Here is a 16,874-nt window from a genome sequence, read left to right on the forward strand (position 1 = left end):
TAACATATAGCTACTCGCTACTCCTAGATACTAACAGCCTGCAGCCGACACACCGCTCTCACCGTCAGCCTGCAGACATCCACACACGCTGCACACACTGCGCCTAGCACATGCAGCAACACACACACAGCTGGCAATCGTACACCGCCACCTGGATACCCGCAGCAAATAATCCACTGCACACACTCTGTGCCTATTTGCCAGTGCACACAGCACTACTCGCTGTGGCACTGCCAAACCTGCACCTTTCACACCTAAGGGTGACCTCCTTATCTAGGGCCGTCCCTCTTCAGTTACCCCCTGCCCTTACCGGGAATTGGGGCCTGCCTGGGGACCTAAGGAGAACCCTTAGCTGGTGCAGGAGCCACTCGCTCCCTACACCCTTCCTTCTCCTTCCTCTGCTTCTTCCTGACTGACTCATGCAAAGCCCGGGAAATGTATCTCTTTTCCCGGGCTGAGCTTCCTCCAGCCCTATTGGCCACTATCAGGCACCTGGTGCCTGTCTCCCTATGCCTCCTGGGAATTGTAGTTCCCAGGGGGCTGCCTAAGCATTGGGGCCGCGTGCGCACTTGCCTTGCGCATGCGCGAACTCCTTGTAATGGCGGCGCCCTCTTCACAAGCCGCCGAGCCGGTGGCAACGCGATCGCGGCCTTAGCGACGGCCCGATCGCGTCCCCGGCAACCGGCCTGCGCCTTAAAGCAACGCTCTGCTCCCTGCACTGGCCCCCACCCTCGCGAAGTGCCGGCGGGTCCGTCGCAGCCTCCGGCGGCACCCGCTACCACACGGCACTCGCGGAGGGGGGCCAGAAAGTGTGATTTTACCTTGGGGCTACACTAATATAAGCAAAATCAAAGCAGATATAACTGAAAGAAAACAAAAAAAGTTTTTGCGAGATGTGAAAGATTTTGAAGAGGGCAAAATTTTCCGGAAAAAGACGCTCCTTTTCCCCCCACCCTCTGACAAATATCCCTGTACAGGGGAGTCTTCCACGGAGTGGGAAAATAGTGACACAGATTTAGACACAAGTCACGCACCAACCCCATCTGGTTTTTAGAACATCTTGCCCCCCTAAATCCAATCAGAGACGGAAGAGAACAAGGAGAGGGGGCTCAAAATCAAAACCAATTGAGAGACAGGGACCGGTGGGGGTACAGGCCCCAATACAGGGGGAGAGTGTCCAGGAAAAGGAGGTTTCACAGATAATTAATCTATCACACAAAGTTTTGACCCCTGCACATATGTCGGTGCTATCCAAAGGATTGTCTTACTGCCCCACTAATCAGATTAATAAATTCGAGTGTTTCAAGGATCTAAATCTCTTCTCGCGTAAACTACTACTTCATAAATTCCATACTAGACGCGAGAAGAGACTTAATCTTAACACACCCATGGAAGGATATGATCATATGGATCGTATGAACATACGCCTCCTTGGAGACTTACTTAGGGAAAGTGAAAAACCACCAGGGGAAGGCCCTTTCACTAACGTAAGAAACAAATCCAAATTTATGCCTGCTATGGAGACGTGCTCCAATATAGAGGTTTTTACTAGTCTGATTACTAAAGAAATCGAAGAATTACATACGCTAACTATGAAAAAATCCAGTAATATATCAATTAGCGAAATACATGCTCTGAAGGAACTAGAAACAGATACAAACATTATCATAAAACCTTCTGATAAAGGGGGCAATATAGTTATTTTGGATAAATCTAACTACATCCAGGAATGTGCTAATCTACTGAAAGACCCAAAGTGTTACAAGATACTCGATGTAGACCCTACAGACTCTTTTAAAACTAAACTTACTACCATCCTAAAGGAAGGTTTAGAGACCAAAGTGATCACCAAGACCGAATATGAATTTATCCTTATACCTCACCCTAGGATAGCCACATTCTATCACTTACCGAAGGTGCACAAAGGACTATCCCCTCCTCCTGGAAGACCAATTGTGTCAGGTATAGGAAATGTCACCTCAAATGCAAGCATATACCTTGACAAATTTTTACGTCCATTCGTGAGCTCACTTCCATCACATTTGAAAGACACCAAAGATGTTTTGCTTAGAATAGACAATGTACATATCGATGACGACACTTTTTTAGTGGGCCTTGATGTAGTGAACCTATACACAAGTATCCCACATGTAATTGGCCTAGGGGCGGTTAGCTTCTTTTTGAGATCCAGAGATATGGAGGCTAAAATACACAACGCCTTCGTCATCAAGCTCCTAGAATTTGTACTTACAAGCAACTTCTTTATATTCAATGGGAAGTATTATCATCAAATCCAGGGCACGGCCATGGGAACCACGTGTGCCCCCACCTACGCCAACCTATACCTGGGCTGGTGGGAGGAAACCGTGGTTTTTGGCTGTGACCTGGACATGTACGCGGAAAACATTATTATGTGGGTCCGCTACATTGATGATATTCTCATGCTATGGAAGGGCTCACTAGCTCTCTTGCAAGAATTCGTTGCCAAATTGAACAATAACCAATTCAATCTAAAACTCACTATGCAAACGGACAAACATACAATAGACTTTCTGGACATAACCATCTACAAGGACACTGAAGGGTATCTACAAACTACACTGTTTAGAAAACCCACAGCTACCAATAGCATTCTACGGGCAGACAGCCACCACCCCAATCATCTTGTCCAAAACATACCCACAGGACAATTTCTCCGCCTTCGACGCAACTGCTCTACTATGGCAGAATTTGCGAGTAAGGCAGGAGAAATGAGCCAGATGTTCTATGACAGGGGATATAATAAGAATGCAGTCCAGAAATCCCTAAAGAGAGCTAAACACACACAGAGAGATATGCTTCTGACGAAAAACAAAGTGAGACCAGACACCAAAGAAGTCATACGTTTTATTGGCACTTTTAATACTCAGTGGCATGACCTGAGACGTATCTTCACAAAACATTGGCACCTACTCACTGAGGATGAGGATCTGATAGAAGTGTTGAACCCGTCACCAACACTTACATGTAGAAGATCACGCAACCTAAAAGATAGGATGGTACAGAGTCACTACCAACCTATACCCAATAGAACATGGTTAGATCACAAACCGCAGGGATCATTCCCTTGCGGGAAATGCAAGGCATGCGTATACATGCCACCAACTAAATCATTCACAGATAACACAAAAGTAAAAACATTTAAAATCACTGACTTCATAAACTGTAACAGCAAAGGAGTTATATATACCATTACATGTACATGCAACAAAATGTATGTAGGCAAAACCTTTCGCCAGCTGAAAGTGAGAATCCTCGAACACCTGGGGTCCATACGCAACAAACATGACACACCCTTAGCCAGACATTTGAATGGCGTACATGATGGTATTTCTATGAATCTGCGCTTTGCAGGGATAGAATTGGTACCTTTAGGACCGCGTAAGGGTGACTGGAATAGGTTACTCCTACAAAAAGAGTGTAAATGGATATATACATTAAAAACTCTCAGCCCTATAGGTCTGAATGAAGGGTTTATATACTCAACCTTCATCTAACTACTCTATACAGTCAGGGCATAGATTATAACTTACACTCAGCCAGACCGTATTGACCATTCTTTTGGGCGGACTGAACTGCTCGTTATTACTCCTACACCCCTCACATATCCATCTATTGCACTGAACTGTGCAAACACACCTATACACTCCTCCCATTACTAAAATATGGGAACATAATGGTATTATATACTGACCTTTTTGTGATGCGCCAAGGGTATTTACCAACATATACTTACTAAGGATATACTCCTGCCCAATATTAGGGCCACTGATATTATAACAACATAGTCAGCTTAAATATATTTAATAAATAGTAAGACCGCATTGACCCTTTTGGGCGGTCTAAACAGCTAGTGGTCACTCCTACACGGCAAACATACAGATATGCAAATACAGCATGTTTCAACATATCTCTACTTCTGTGGATATAAGGCACTAACAACACAAAGCGTACATAATCCTAATGGGAATAAGTTGATATGGTATGGTCTACATGATAATTAAATAAAATATGTTAACGCAAATCACCTTCAACCACGTCACTCATACAGGGATCTACATACAATACCTAAGTATTCGACTCCAATACTATGCATCGCTAATCAATACAATCGGCTATATAATTAATAGCCACTCAATCAGTTTAATTTAACTGAGGCGGACGACCTAATTGGGTCTTCACGTTTACACTAAAACGCCCACAGCACCGCCCCCAGCAGGTGTATAAATACATACCATAGAGGAGATACGTTACACTCCTCCCCCCTAGAAGAAGCGCCAAGAGGCGTGAAACGATCGTCGGGTGTTAGGCGATGCACAGACTGATGACGTCAGCCGGTTCTTTTCGTGGAGCGTGAGACGGAGCATGAGGCATCCCCGGTGATCTAAGAGCTACAACTCGGATATGGGTGATATACGGCGCACTGTTTATACACCGCATACTCATTAGAGTACTATCCCTCCATCATGAGGAGTATATAAACGAGGGATATTTAGCTGCTATTTGCTCAGTGACGCCAATCTGACAGTCCCTGTGATACAGAGGCTTGTGTGCACATAGGCTAATGTAGCTAGCACACCGCCGAATTACACTATACAGACCTACACTATAGGGTCTATAGGCAGTGTCACTTACATATGGGACCTCCATGATTGTACTGTATATACCCCTAATGCTATATACCCATACACCCCACTGTGTTTGCCGACCTACTCCGTTATCACTTTCTTTAGAGATTTTAGATTACTTTTAAATTAGTTAATTATTTTTTGTTAGATGTGTACCCATTAGTATTTAATAAATAATTTTTTGTTTTGTATTTTAACCTCCTGGTACCCATATGGTCTAATATATATATATATATATATATATAAACCTACACTCGTATAGAGTTATATATCAGTTGAGTGCATACCTATGGGATCTCCTTTTGTTGGTCACCTTTTGACCAATCCTATCCACTTGTTAATAATCCCATGCACCACTTTTTACCCTAGCATTTGATTATTAAGGTGAGCAGTGTTCATACAATCCTTATCTCTAATAGGATAGAAGGAAAGTACTGTCCAACCTATATTTTAAATAGAGTAAAACAAGGCTTTTGTCCTAAAATTTCATTTAGTTAATAGTTCATTTATTTATCATTTTAGGAAAAAGTTCTATGAATCAAATGTCATTGTTGTTATCTTTTTGTCCCAATGAATTAAAGCAGCACACCGCTGTCATGAATATTAAGTACAGGATTTAAACAAATGCTCCCCAGAAAACTAGCTTGTTTCCAAAAGGTTTTAATGTAATTACAGTTAATACATAAGTAACAGTTTCTTTTTTTTCATCAAGCAAAAAGCACAAATCTCATCAATATAATAATAATAATAACTTTATTTCATATAGCATCTTTCTCCCAGTGGGACTCAAATTGCTTCACAGTTACAGTATAGCGCGCGGTACACAGCACAGGAATTTTTGCAGGCACAGGTCCCTGCCCCGTGGAGCTTACAATCTATGATTTTGGTGCCTGAGGCACAGGGAGATAAAGTGACTTGCCCAAGGTCACATGCTGCTGACACCGGGTATTGAACCTGATTATCACTGCAAAATTTTGATAACATACTTCTTATAGGGTGAATCTGGTGTATAATTTGATTAAAAAAATGCATTTTATTGGTGGGCAGCAATGTATTACACAGAGACCAAACATTAACCCATTGAACTGAATAACATTTAGTTCCAAAAACCAACTGCAGGAGAAAAAGGGTTGAGTGATGCTCTGATTAAAATGATTTTTTTTTTACTAAATCTGCATTTTTTACCCAGAAATAGAAGAGATGCCAAATAAAGTGGGGATTGGTCAATTTATTTATAAAAAATGTTTTACCAGGAAGTAATACATTGAGAGCTACCTCGTTACCAAGTATGTCCTGGGCACAGATGTATAACAATACCTGGTTATATTAAAAGAACAGAGGTTATACCATCAATTCACAGACATTTCATGGACAGATAGAGTTGGAAAATTGGGTACAGGGGATAAAGGGCTGGTGAGTTTCAGATTGAAATAGAGAAGCTTTAACATCACCAAACATCAGCAAACGGCTCACACCCTTTAGCTGCCCTTCGCCTGTTCCAAAGGCTGTCCGCCTTTGGGACAACGCAGATGTACACTGAAGGAGTTCAGATGGAATGCAGCTGCGAATTCAAAGTTCTTTGTCCTCTTGGCTCATTAACATTCCAGTGGGTGTGGTTGACATTCCACAAAGTACAAGCAAATGTTAACCCTTAGCACGCTGGTCCTGTGCAGAGGGGAGCAGCTCTTTGGGAGCCCCTTCAAGTGTCCGCATTTGGGGCGACACAGATGTACACTGAAGGGGTTTAGATTGAATGCAGCTACAAATTCATAGTTTTTTGTCCTCTAGGCTCAATAACAAACATGCTTTCTGTACCATATCTTCAGAACACCCCTCCAAGTTGGAATGGCACCAAAAACAAGTCCACATTCCTGAGTTGTAACTGAAATAGCCTAATATAAAAATTCCAAGTGACTCAATATATTGTTATTTTGATTTAGAATAATAACTAAAGCCCCAACAAAACATTTTTAGCAAACAAATGTTTTTAGAAAAGTGTTTTATTTTTGAATTTGAAATCTTTTTTGCTCCCTTAACATATACTTGCTAAAATGTATTGTTTTAAGTAATAATGTTTATTTCTCCAAATAAAAGAAAAAATTATTTTAGCAACTTCCTTTAAAATTTTATTGGGCACAATAAAGACAAATCCCTAAAGAGACATGAATTAAAAAAAAATATGTTACTGCTTCGTTCAGTTGTTTTTTAATTGACATCTCTGTCTGATTTGTACGCATTTTAACCACTGATTATTACTCTTTTCACTAGAATATTACAAAATAATTTGGGACGTCTTCTCCTGAGACATTTTTACACTTTTTGCTTAATTAAAAAAAAGATGCAGCTCTACAATGAATTAGAATTTATACCTGGATTCAATCTGTACTAAAAGACTTCAAAGACGAACCCCTTAGTAACCATCGTGGTCATGTAGCCGTGCATCATGTATGGTGCATCCCGTCATGTCCACCATATTACCTAAAGGATTAATAATACTAATTATGTATATATATCTTTATTTCTATAGCTCCTTCTAGGTACATAGCACTTTACAGCAGTAATACATGTGACATAATATTATAACACAATGCAAATAAGCGCTACATACATAAAACAATAGGAAAGAGTCCCTGCCATGAAGAGCTTACAATCTAAATAGTAAATGGGAGAACTTACAGAGACAGAAGGTGGGAAGTAATTATCTACCGAACTACACATTATATTAGAGAATATGGAATTACCCAGTATACCGAGGCTGCTAACAGGTAGTGCACACACTTTATGGCAACTTGATTGAAGAGAGACCCAGCAATGATTAATGAAACAATAAGCCTCCGGTATTGAAAACAGGGAGTTGGGTAATAGTAAGCCGGATAGAGGTACAGGGGGACACCTCCCTAAGGGGCGCCCCCAAGTAAATCACAGCCCGGCACTAACCGCCTCAATAATCTCCCTGAAATACCGCGTGGAGGTTAGGAGTACTCACGAAAAAGCCGTCCCTGTTGGTGCAGGGAATTCTGCAGCGGCTTCCTCCTCTGGTGTAGCTGGCGTCAGCGTGCTCCTCCGGAAATGATGACACAGGAAGAAGGGGGTAAGATGGTCCGTGGTTCACAGCAACTTCAGCAGCCAACGCATGGATGTCTAAAAAAACTTTATTGATCGCTAGCAGCAAACATCAGGCAACCACTCTAACATGTTTCGTCCAGGCTATGGACTTTTTCAAATAGCCTGGACGAAACATGTTAGAGTGGTTGCCTGATGTTTGCTGCTAGCGATCAATAAAGTTTTTTTAGACATCCATGCGTTGGCTGCTGAAGTTGCTGTGAACCACGGACCATCTTACCCCCTTCTTCCTACCCATTATATTACATGCAATCCCTTATTAACTGTTAAGCCGGTCGGTGTAAGGGTAAGGGTATTCTGCACCCTAGACAAACCTTCAGAACCGCTCCGCCCCCAAACTTTCCGATTCTTATTTTGTTATTATAGCCCCTGTAACAGGGGAGTTATCCCTGTTCAGGTAATGTGCCTCTAATCCAGCAGTGTGGTGGTTAACTGCTGGTAGTCAATTAACAAACACCACCTGCCTGATTAGATGGCTTAGAAAAGCCTGTCTTTTGAGACAGGAAGAGAGACTCCTTAGCTCACACCTGAGCTGAACTTGGAGAAACTTGTCTTGAGCCCTGCCAGAAGAAACAGCAGAGCTGCTTTCAAGACACAGGGGAAACTTCTAAACCTGAATGCTGACAAACCCTGAAGAAAAGGTAGCAACCAGGAACAGAGAAGATTTTCCCTCCAAACCACAAGGAACAGATACTGCACCGACACACTTTATTCGAGCAAATACCCAGTATGTACCTGGCAGATACCTGGAATGCACCGCTCCTCACCTCTGACAAGCCCCGTTGCGTTTGCCTTCCCAGCCTGGGTTCATGCCTGGCTGACGGGCGGCTGATCTGTTAAATGATAATGATTAGGATTTAATAGGCTGCAATGCTTCGCGTGTCTACCAGATGGCATAAATTCATGAATTGTAATGCAGTATATATATATATACTGTGCAGTATTGCAGCAAGCGGGAATAAAATGCTTCAATCCCTGCCTGGAAAATAACCCAATGCACTCGGGCAGAAAACAGTCACAAACCTCAATACACCCGGGTATACCCGAATTCGTGGGACTAGCCGAGCTCAAATAAAGTGTGTCGCCAGTGTAAGACTTTTATTTACAAGACTTTTTATATCTGTTCATTTCATGCTATATGTTTGGGGCTGGGAGACATGCTTATCTAAGGGAGTTGTGAACTGCATAGTATTTCACTAGAAATACTCCCAAGTGAACAGAAGCTTTGTTTACCCATTGTTTGGATGGTTTCCTGATGTTAAGGAAAAGGCGCAATAAAAGGCTTTCACTTTAATCAGTCTCCCTTGCATACCTCTGTGAGCGTCCGCCTACAGCCCCATTCTTACTCACCCTCTCCCCATCCTCTCTTGTCTCACTCCCCCACCTCCTCTATCGTTTCACCCCTCTCCACTCTCTCCCTCCCTCCTCACCTCCCTCATCTCACCCCCATCTCTCACACCCCCTCCAACTCCTCTCTCTCACCCCCTACCCCTCCTCCTCTTCCTCTCTCACCTCGCCTCTTACTCCTCCTCCTATTTCACCATCTCTTCCACTCCTCCTCGCACCCCCCTCCCACTTCTCTTCCTCTGTCATACCCTCCTTTCTCTCAGACCCTCACAATCCTCCTCAATCACCCCCTCCTCCTCAATCACCCCCGCTTCTCTTTCTCAATCACCCCTCTCCTCCTCTTCCTCTCTCACCCCCTCCTCTCACCCCCTACTCATCCTCTCTCACTCCCTCTCGTCCTCTCACCCCCTCCTCCTTTCTCAACCCCTCTTTTTCCTCTTCCTCTCACCCCCGCTCCTTTTCTTCTATCATCCCCTCCTCTTCCTCACTCGCCCACCCTCCTCTTTCTCCCTCACCCCCCTCATTCTCCTCTTCCTGTCACCTCCTCCTTCTCCTCTTTCTCTCTCACCCCCTCCTTTTCATACTCTCACACTCCTCCTCTTCTTCTCTCAGCCTCCTTCTTTTCCTCTTCCTATGTCACTCTCTCCTCTTCTGCCTCTCACCCCTCCTCTTCCTCTACCCCCCCCCCTCCTCTCTCACCCCTCCTCTTAACTACCTGGTTTCTGTGGTCTGAAGTGGAGATGTCAGGAGCAGTACAGCAGAAGAGGAAGATGACGGGTGTTGGTGGGAGAAGAGGACAGAGAATGGCAGGAGCAGAGCAGGGCAGCAGAGGAGGATGTTAGGCAGTGCCTGGAGAAGAGGACCGAGGACCGCAGGAGCAGAGCAGGGTGGCCGGGAGGATCTGGGCACATGCCTCCCCGGCCATCCTCTACCTCCCTGCTCCGCTCCCACTATTCTCTGTCCTTTTCACCCACTGCTGCTTGATTTTCTCCTCTTCTCCCGCTGCTGCCTGCCATTCTCCTCCTCCTCTCCTGCCACCCACTGTCCTCCTCCTCCACCTTTTCCGTCGCCCCCCAAAATGTGCCACCCTAAGTTGCTTAGTGGTTGCACCGGCCCTGCTGCTGAGGCATACAAGGGGTTAACCCTTCTCACCTCGCACAGGGAGGCCTAACCTCTCTCTCTGGGGCACATGCCCCCAGCATCTACTCCCACTATCTCCACCCCTATATACCTAACTATCCTCCATCTAATAATAAGAACGGATTATTAACAAATAATTGCTAATAGGTCTGTAGGCCATTGTAATATATAGATAAGAGGAAAAAACTAAACACGCACACAGACTCACACACATTCACACTTGCACACTCGCACACTCACGTATTTGCTAATTGATGTCCCAAGGAGGGGAAAAAATTGAAAACAAATGTGCTGCAGAACAAAACCTGAATCCGTTGCTTGATGCATAATACCTTTATTTATCAAACGTTTTACCAGGAAGTAATACATTGAGAATTACCTCTCGTTTTCAAGTATGACCACTATGGTTACTTAGCAGTCAATAATACTATGATTTTATAGGTGTATTAATATTTTTTACACTAGCACCAGGTGTGCAATTGGGTTTCTACTCTGCGAATGCACCCTACGGCAGCCAAGGAAAAAATGATTGTGTATCACAGCTCTCCAGGGTTTATTGAATAGCATGACAATTAGGTTTTTTTTGGAGGTGAAAAAACGTCAGCCTCTTTGGAGTTGATTTAGAGAGTTGACACATTTTGTTGATCAGGATCCTCAAATCAAATCCCTATATGCTAATGGTATACTGTATATCTGTGTGTCTGTAACACAAATTCACCACTTGCATGAACTTGTGTGAAAGTTTTGCACGTCTAGTTGAAATATCTATGTGGTTTACATCATGTTATCAAAATGTCCCATTGGATCAGCACTCGCAAAATATGTCAAATAAGATAATGATACTCACATGTTCCTTTTGGTCTCACCAAGTTTCTCCTTTAATGTATCAAAAATAAGCAGTAATACTAACATATATAAGAACACACAAGGAAAGGTAAGTCAGCAGACACTAGTAAATGTGCAAATTAGAGAAACTTTCAAGGCCTCCTCGCCCCTTCGTCAGGCTGTGTCTGTCTGCTGACTTACCTTTCCTTGTGTGTTCTTATATATGTTTGTATTGCTGATGATTTTTGATACATTAAAGAAGAAACTTGGTGAGACCAAAAGTGACACCTGAGTCTATTATTATCTTCTTTGATTTCTTTTTTGAGTGCTAATCCAATATGGTATTTTGTAGTTGTGTGCATCAGCAGTATGGTTGCAGGATCTTAACACCTCTATTTAAGACACATTTGTCCACTGCTAGAGTAGACGGGGAGAGTGCAAGTTTGTTCCATTTTTTTTTACATCATAGTACTTACAGTATTACTGTAAATTCTAGAACTACTGTAGCATGAAATAGCAGCCTCATAGTATAATGCTGTTACAAGCTAATGCCCAATCTCTTTTATTTCTTAGTGAGCTTTTAAAGAGTTCTTTGAAGACCAGCCTCTTGAAGCTGGAGTGCCCTTTTACATGGAAGTCACTGAAAAAGGATTGTGATATTATTAACATGGAAGAGCGGCTTAACGATCAAGTTGAATTTTTAATCACTACACGCAGATACATGATCTACAATTTTTTGGCCTATATAAAACATCTGAAAGGCGAAAATGAGGAAGCCATTGCCCAGCTAGGAATAGCTGAAGAGCATATCCCAAAAACGCAATCTGATGAAAGAGACATTAAATGCGTTGTGACCTATGGTAACTACGCATGGCTGTACTATCATACAAACGAATTAGAAAAGGCTCAGGACTATATTAACAAGGTGGCAACAATTCACAAGAAGTTTGAAACCGCTCTCAGTAGCAATGTCCTGCTTGCTGAGATATACGGTGAACATGGTTGGTGTGTGTTAACGATTTGTGGAGAATACTATGAAAAAGCCAAAGAATGTTTTCAGAAGGCTCTTGAAATCGACCCAGAAAATCCTGAGTGGAACACGGGCTATGCAACTGCAGTGTATCGCTTGGAAGGTTTCAAGGAAACCAAGTGCCCGACTAATGAACTTCTATCACTGGAACTGTTGAAACGTGCCGTGCAGCTAAATCCAAAAGATACAGTGGTCAGGGCTCTTCTTGGTTTGAAACATCAGGATTTTAACCAAGCTGAAGAGGCCAAAAAGTGCATTGAGGAAGCACGTAGACAAACACCAGATTATCCATATCTACTTCGCTATGTTGCAAAATTTTACAGGAGAGAAGGAATGACGAAGGAGGCTCTTGATGTTCTGCAAAAAGCAATACAACTGACTCCCAGCTCTGGATTTCTTCACCACCAGGCAGGTCTTTGTTACAGACAAAATATGATACAACTGAAAAGAGATGCAAAGGCTGCAAAGTTCAATTTTCAACCCACTGGTACCTACACAGAACAAATAAGGGAAATGATTAATTATGCCACATTTTACTTTGAAAAGACTCTGGAGTTGAAACCATCTTTTGTATACGCACACGTTGATCTAGCAAACATGTATACTGACGGAAATCAATTCCAAAAAGCAGAAGAAACATTTCAAAAAGTGCTAAGCATGGAAAATCTCACATGTGAAGAGAAGCAACAAATCCACTACAGTTATGGAGTTTATGAAGAATATCACGGGAAATCCGAATCTGAAGCCATAAGACATTACAAAGAGGTGCTCATGATAAGCATTCAAACCAAAACAAAACAAAAATCTGCATTGAATTTGAACAAGTTGGCTAAAAAAATAATAAAAAGAAATCCGTCAGATGCCACTGGGTTTGCCCTGCTTGGGTTTGTCCATCAGCTGAATGGAGAGAATATGCAAGCAACTGACTGCTATGAAAAAGCCCATGAATGTGATCCTTATAATGAAGAGTACTTGAGTGCTCTTTGTGACATGAGATTGAAAATATGAATTACAGGCTTTGCAACGTGTAAATGAAGAATATGCAAACACTTACATGCATTTCTATATACTTAGTATACAGTGTTATTATATTGTCACACACCGTAATACATACTGCTGTCAAATATATCAGTGGTGGAAGTACCTGAAAACCATAGTGTTGTATAGTGAAGACTGAGATTAATATTGTGTACCACTTATAGATCACAGCACAGCTAACATGCTAAGCACAATGAGAATACACATTTGTTATGGCCACAAAGTTCAAAACAGCAAAAATGTTAATAATCAGCAAATATAGGATCAGGTAATTTAGTGCAGAACAATACAATACAAATACCTGAATTAAGCCACTGAGAGAATTGACAGTTCTTACAGAAAGAAAAACATAATAAAAAGGCCAGGACTCACTACGCGCGGACGCGGGATATCGCACTGTGATCCTGTGTTTGCCATTGATAAGAAAGGAAGTTAACGCCTGATCGCCGTGTGATACGCCAAAAGGGCACGTAGTGAGTCTCCCCCACAGTTAAAGCCCAAACACCCCAAGTGAAAAAAAGTTACTATGCAGCGGTGGTATATTACTCACCCAATAGAATTATAATAATCCCTATATTAATGATAAATACAGTAGTTATTCCAGTCCCATTGCAAAGTTGCAATCTGCGTGCAGATGTATTTGAATGTATATATGGCTGTATGCTCCAGTTGTGGAGGCTTCTTCAATTGCTTAAACTGAAGATAAGGGAGATCCAACGCACGACAGATTTGCTAAATAGAAATTTATTGTGTCAAACAACGTTTCGGCAGTTAGGTCTTTCTCAAGTGACAGGCTTGAGAAAGATCTAATGGTCGAAACGTGTGGCACAATAAATTTCTATTTAGCAAATCCGTTGTGCGTTGGATCTCCCTTATCTTCAGTTCAGATCAGGATCACCAGGACAGGTACCCCTTGACCCAGCAGCACCGCTAATATTGAATGCATTGTTTTGTTTGTGGTGTGCAGCATACAAATTTCTTCTTCAATTGCTTGTCACCAAATGGAAAGGTTAAAACGTTGAGAAAATAATTGCGTAATAAAAAGTTTGCATAATGATTGTAATATGGTTCCTGGATATTGTAATACCTGCTTAAGTGTATTTCTTCCAAAAAGAAAGTCCAGAATTAAAACAGCAAACATTAATTTGCATGATGTTTATATTTGATTGAGAACCATACTAAATTGTATAACTTTAGTATAGCACACACTAAAATCGTCTACAAAATGTAACATTCTTCATATACATGTTTCATGTTATGCAATGTACTGTAGACTTCAAAATGAAATTGACATATCAATTAATGCTTCGTAACAAATGTTTGATGTTAATAAAATGTGTTTGTGTGCTATTTAGTAGTTTGGGTTAATTTGAGAATTCTCATCATGCCTCAGTTTTGCACTCCTCGGGTTCATGGGTCGTTGCCAAAGGGGTTTTCTAGGATACGGTTGAAGGAAAGTGGACTTTGCTGGGGAAGGGAGACAATAAGATACTTTGTCAGGGCAGCAGCTATGATGCACAGTACCATTCCCACTGTCCTGTGGGTATTCCTTGGTGGATGGTTCTTAAACCGAGTACTTGGGCCAATGACTCTTGAGCTCCTACTCCTAATCCTCAAATCACTGCCACAGCCTCATTCCTCCTCTCCCTCACCTGAGCTCCTCCCACAGCGCCATCTTCCTCCAATCAAAGCCCCTATCATCCGGACCCTCCTCGCGCTGCACTCTGCTGGGCACATTTGCTCATACAATGCTAAACTACTTAAATGCTCAGGGAATGGCTCTACAGGAAAATCTCACGGGATGAGTGTGTGCTTAAATCCTGTATGGTCAGGTGCCTGGCAGTGAGAGTATTAATGTGTAGATGCGTGCCTGGCAGTGAGAGTATGAATGTGTGCCTGGCAGTGAGAGTATTAATCTGTGGATGCGTGCCTGGCAGTGAGAGTATGAATGTGTGCCTGGCAGTGAGAGTATGAATGCGTGAATGGGTGCCTGGCAGTGAGAGTATTAATGTGTGGATGTGTGCCATGCAGTTAGAGTATTAATGTGTGGGTGCGTGCCTGGCAGTGAGAGTATTAATGTGTGGATGTGTGCCTGGCAATGAGAGTATTAATGTGTGGATGTGTGGCTGGTAGTGAGAGTATTAATGCGTGAATGCGTGCCTGGCAGTGAGAGTATTAATGCGTGAATGCGTGCCTGGCAGTGAGAGTATTAATGCGTGAATACGTGCCTGGCAGTGAGAGTATTAATATGTGGATGCGTGCCTGGCAGTGAGAGTATTATTTGTGTGGATGCGTTCCTGGCAGTGAGAGTATTAATGCGTGAATGCGTGCCTGGCAGTGAGAGTATTAATGTGTGAATACGTGCCTGGCAGTGAGAGTATTAATATGTGGATGTGTGGCTGGTAGTGAGAGTATTAATGCGTGAATACGTGCCTGGCAGTGAGAGTATTAATGTGTGGATGTGTGGCTGGTAGTGAGAGTATTAATGCGTGAATGCGTGCCTGGCAGTGAGAGTATTAATGCGTGAATGCGTGCCTGGCAGTGAGAGTATTAATGTGTGAATACGTGCCTGGCAGTGAGAGTATTAATATGTGGATGTGTGGCTGGCAGTGAGAGTATGAATGTGTGCCTGTCAGTGAGAGTATTAATGTGTGGATGCGTGCCTGGCAAGCAGTGAGAGTATTAATATGTGGATGCATCCCTGGCAGTGAGAGTATTAATGTGTAGATGTGTGCCTGTCAGTGAGAGTATTAATGTGTGGATGCGTCCCTGGCAATGAGAGTATTAATGTGTGGATGTGTGCCTGGCAGTATCGATGTGTGCCTGTCAGTGAGAGTATTAATGTGTGGATGCGTGCCTGGCAGTGAGAGTATTAATATGTGGATGCGTGCCTTGCAATGAGAGTATTAATATGTGGATGCGTACCTGGCAGTGAGAGTATTAATATGTGGATGTGTACCTGGCAGTGAGAGTATTAATATGTGGTTGCGTGCCTGGCAGTGAGAGTATTAATGTGTGGATGCGTGCCTGGCAGTGAGAGTATTAATATGTGGATGCATCCCTGGCAATGAGAGTATTAATGTGTGGATGTGTGCCTGGCAGTGAGAGTATTAATGTATCGATGTGTGCCTGTCAGTGAGAGTATTAATGTGTGGATGCGTGCCTGGCAGTGAGAGTATTAATATGTGGATGCGTGCCTCGCAATGAGAGCATTAATGTGTGGATACGTGCCTGGCAGTGAGAGTATCAATATGTGGATGCGTGCCTGGCAGTGAGAGTATTAATATGTGGATGCGTGCCTGGCAGTGAGAGTATTAATATGTGAATGCGTGCCTGGCAGTGAGAGTATTAATATGTGGATGCGTGCCTGGCAGTGAGAGTATTAATGTGTGGATGCGTGCCTGGCAAGCAGTGAGAGTATTAATATGTGGATGCATCCCTGGCAGTGAGAGTATTAATGTGTGGATGCGTGGCTGGTAGTGAGAGTATTAATGTGTAGATGTGTGCCTGTCAGTGAGAGTATTAATGTGTGGATGCGTCCCTGGCAATGAGAGTATTAATGTGTGGATGTGTGCCTGGCAGTGAGAGTATTAATGTATCGATGTGTGCCTGTCAGTGAGAGTATTAATGTGTGGATGCGTGCCTGGCAGTGAGAGTATTAATATGTGGATGCGTGCCTCGCAATGAGAGCATTAATGTGTGGA

General features: G+C 42.8%; 1 protein-coding gene across 1 annotated transcript; it reads left to right on the forward strand.

Moving 5' to 3' along the window:
- Positions 1 to 1,238: 1,238 nt before the first annotated feature.
- Positions 1,239 to 14,501, forward strand: LOC142486089 (interferon-induced protein with tetratricopeptide repeats 5-like). Its single transcript, XM_075584745.1, has 2 exons — positions 1,239 to 2,317; positions 11,676 to 14,501. Exons 1-2 carry the CDS (start codon positions 1,239 to 1,241, stop codon positions 13,138 to 13,140), a joined length of 2,544 nt encoding a protein of 847 aa, XP_075440860.1. The 3' UTR covers positions 13,141 to 14,501.
- The last annotated feature ends 2,373 nt before the right edge of the window (positions 14,502 to 16,874 follow it).

This window comes from Ascaphus truei, unplaced genomic scaffold (genome assembly GCF_040206685.1).
Source record: "Ascaphus truei isolate aAscTru1 unplaced genomic scaffold, aAscTru1.hap1 HAP1_SCAFFOLD_730, whole genome shotgun sequence".
NCBI lineage: Eukaryota > Metazoa > Chordata > Amphibia > Anura > Ascaphidae > Ascaphus > Ascaphus truei.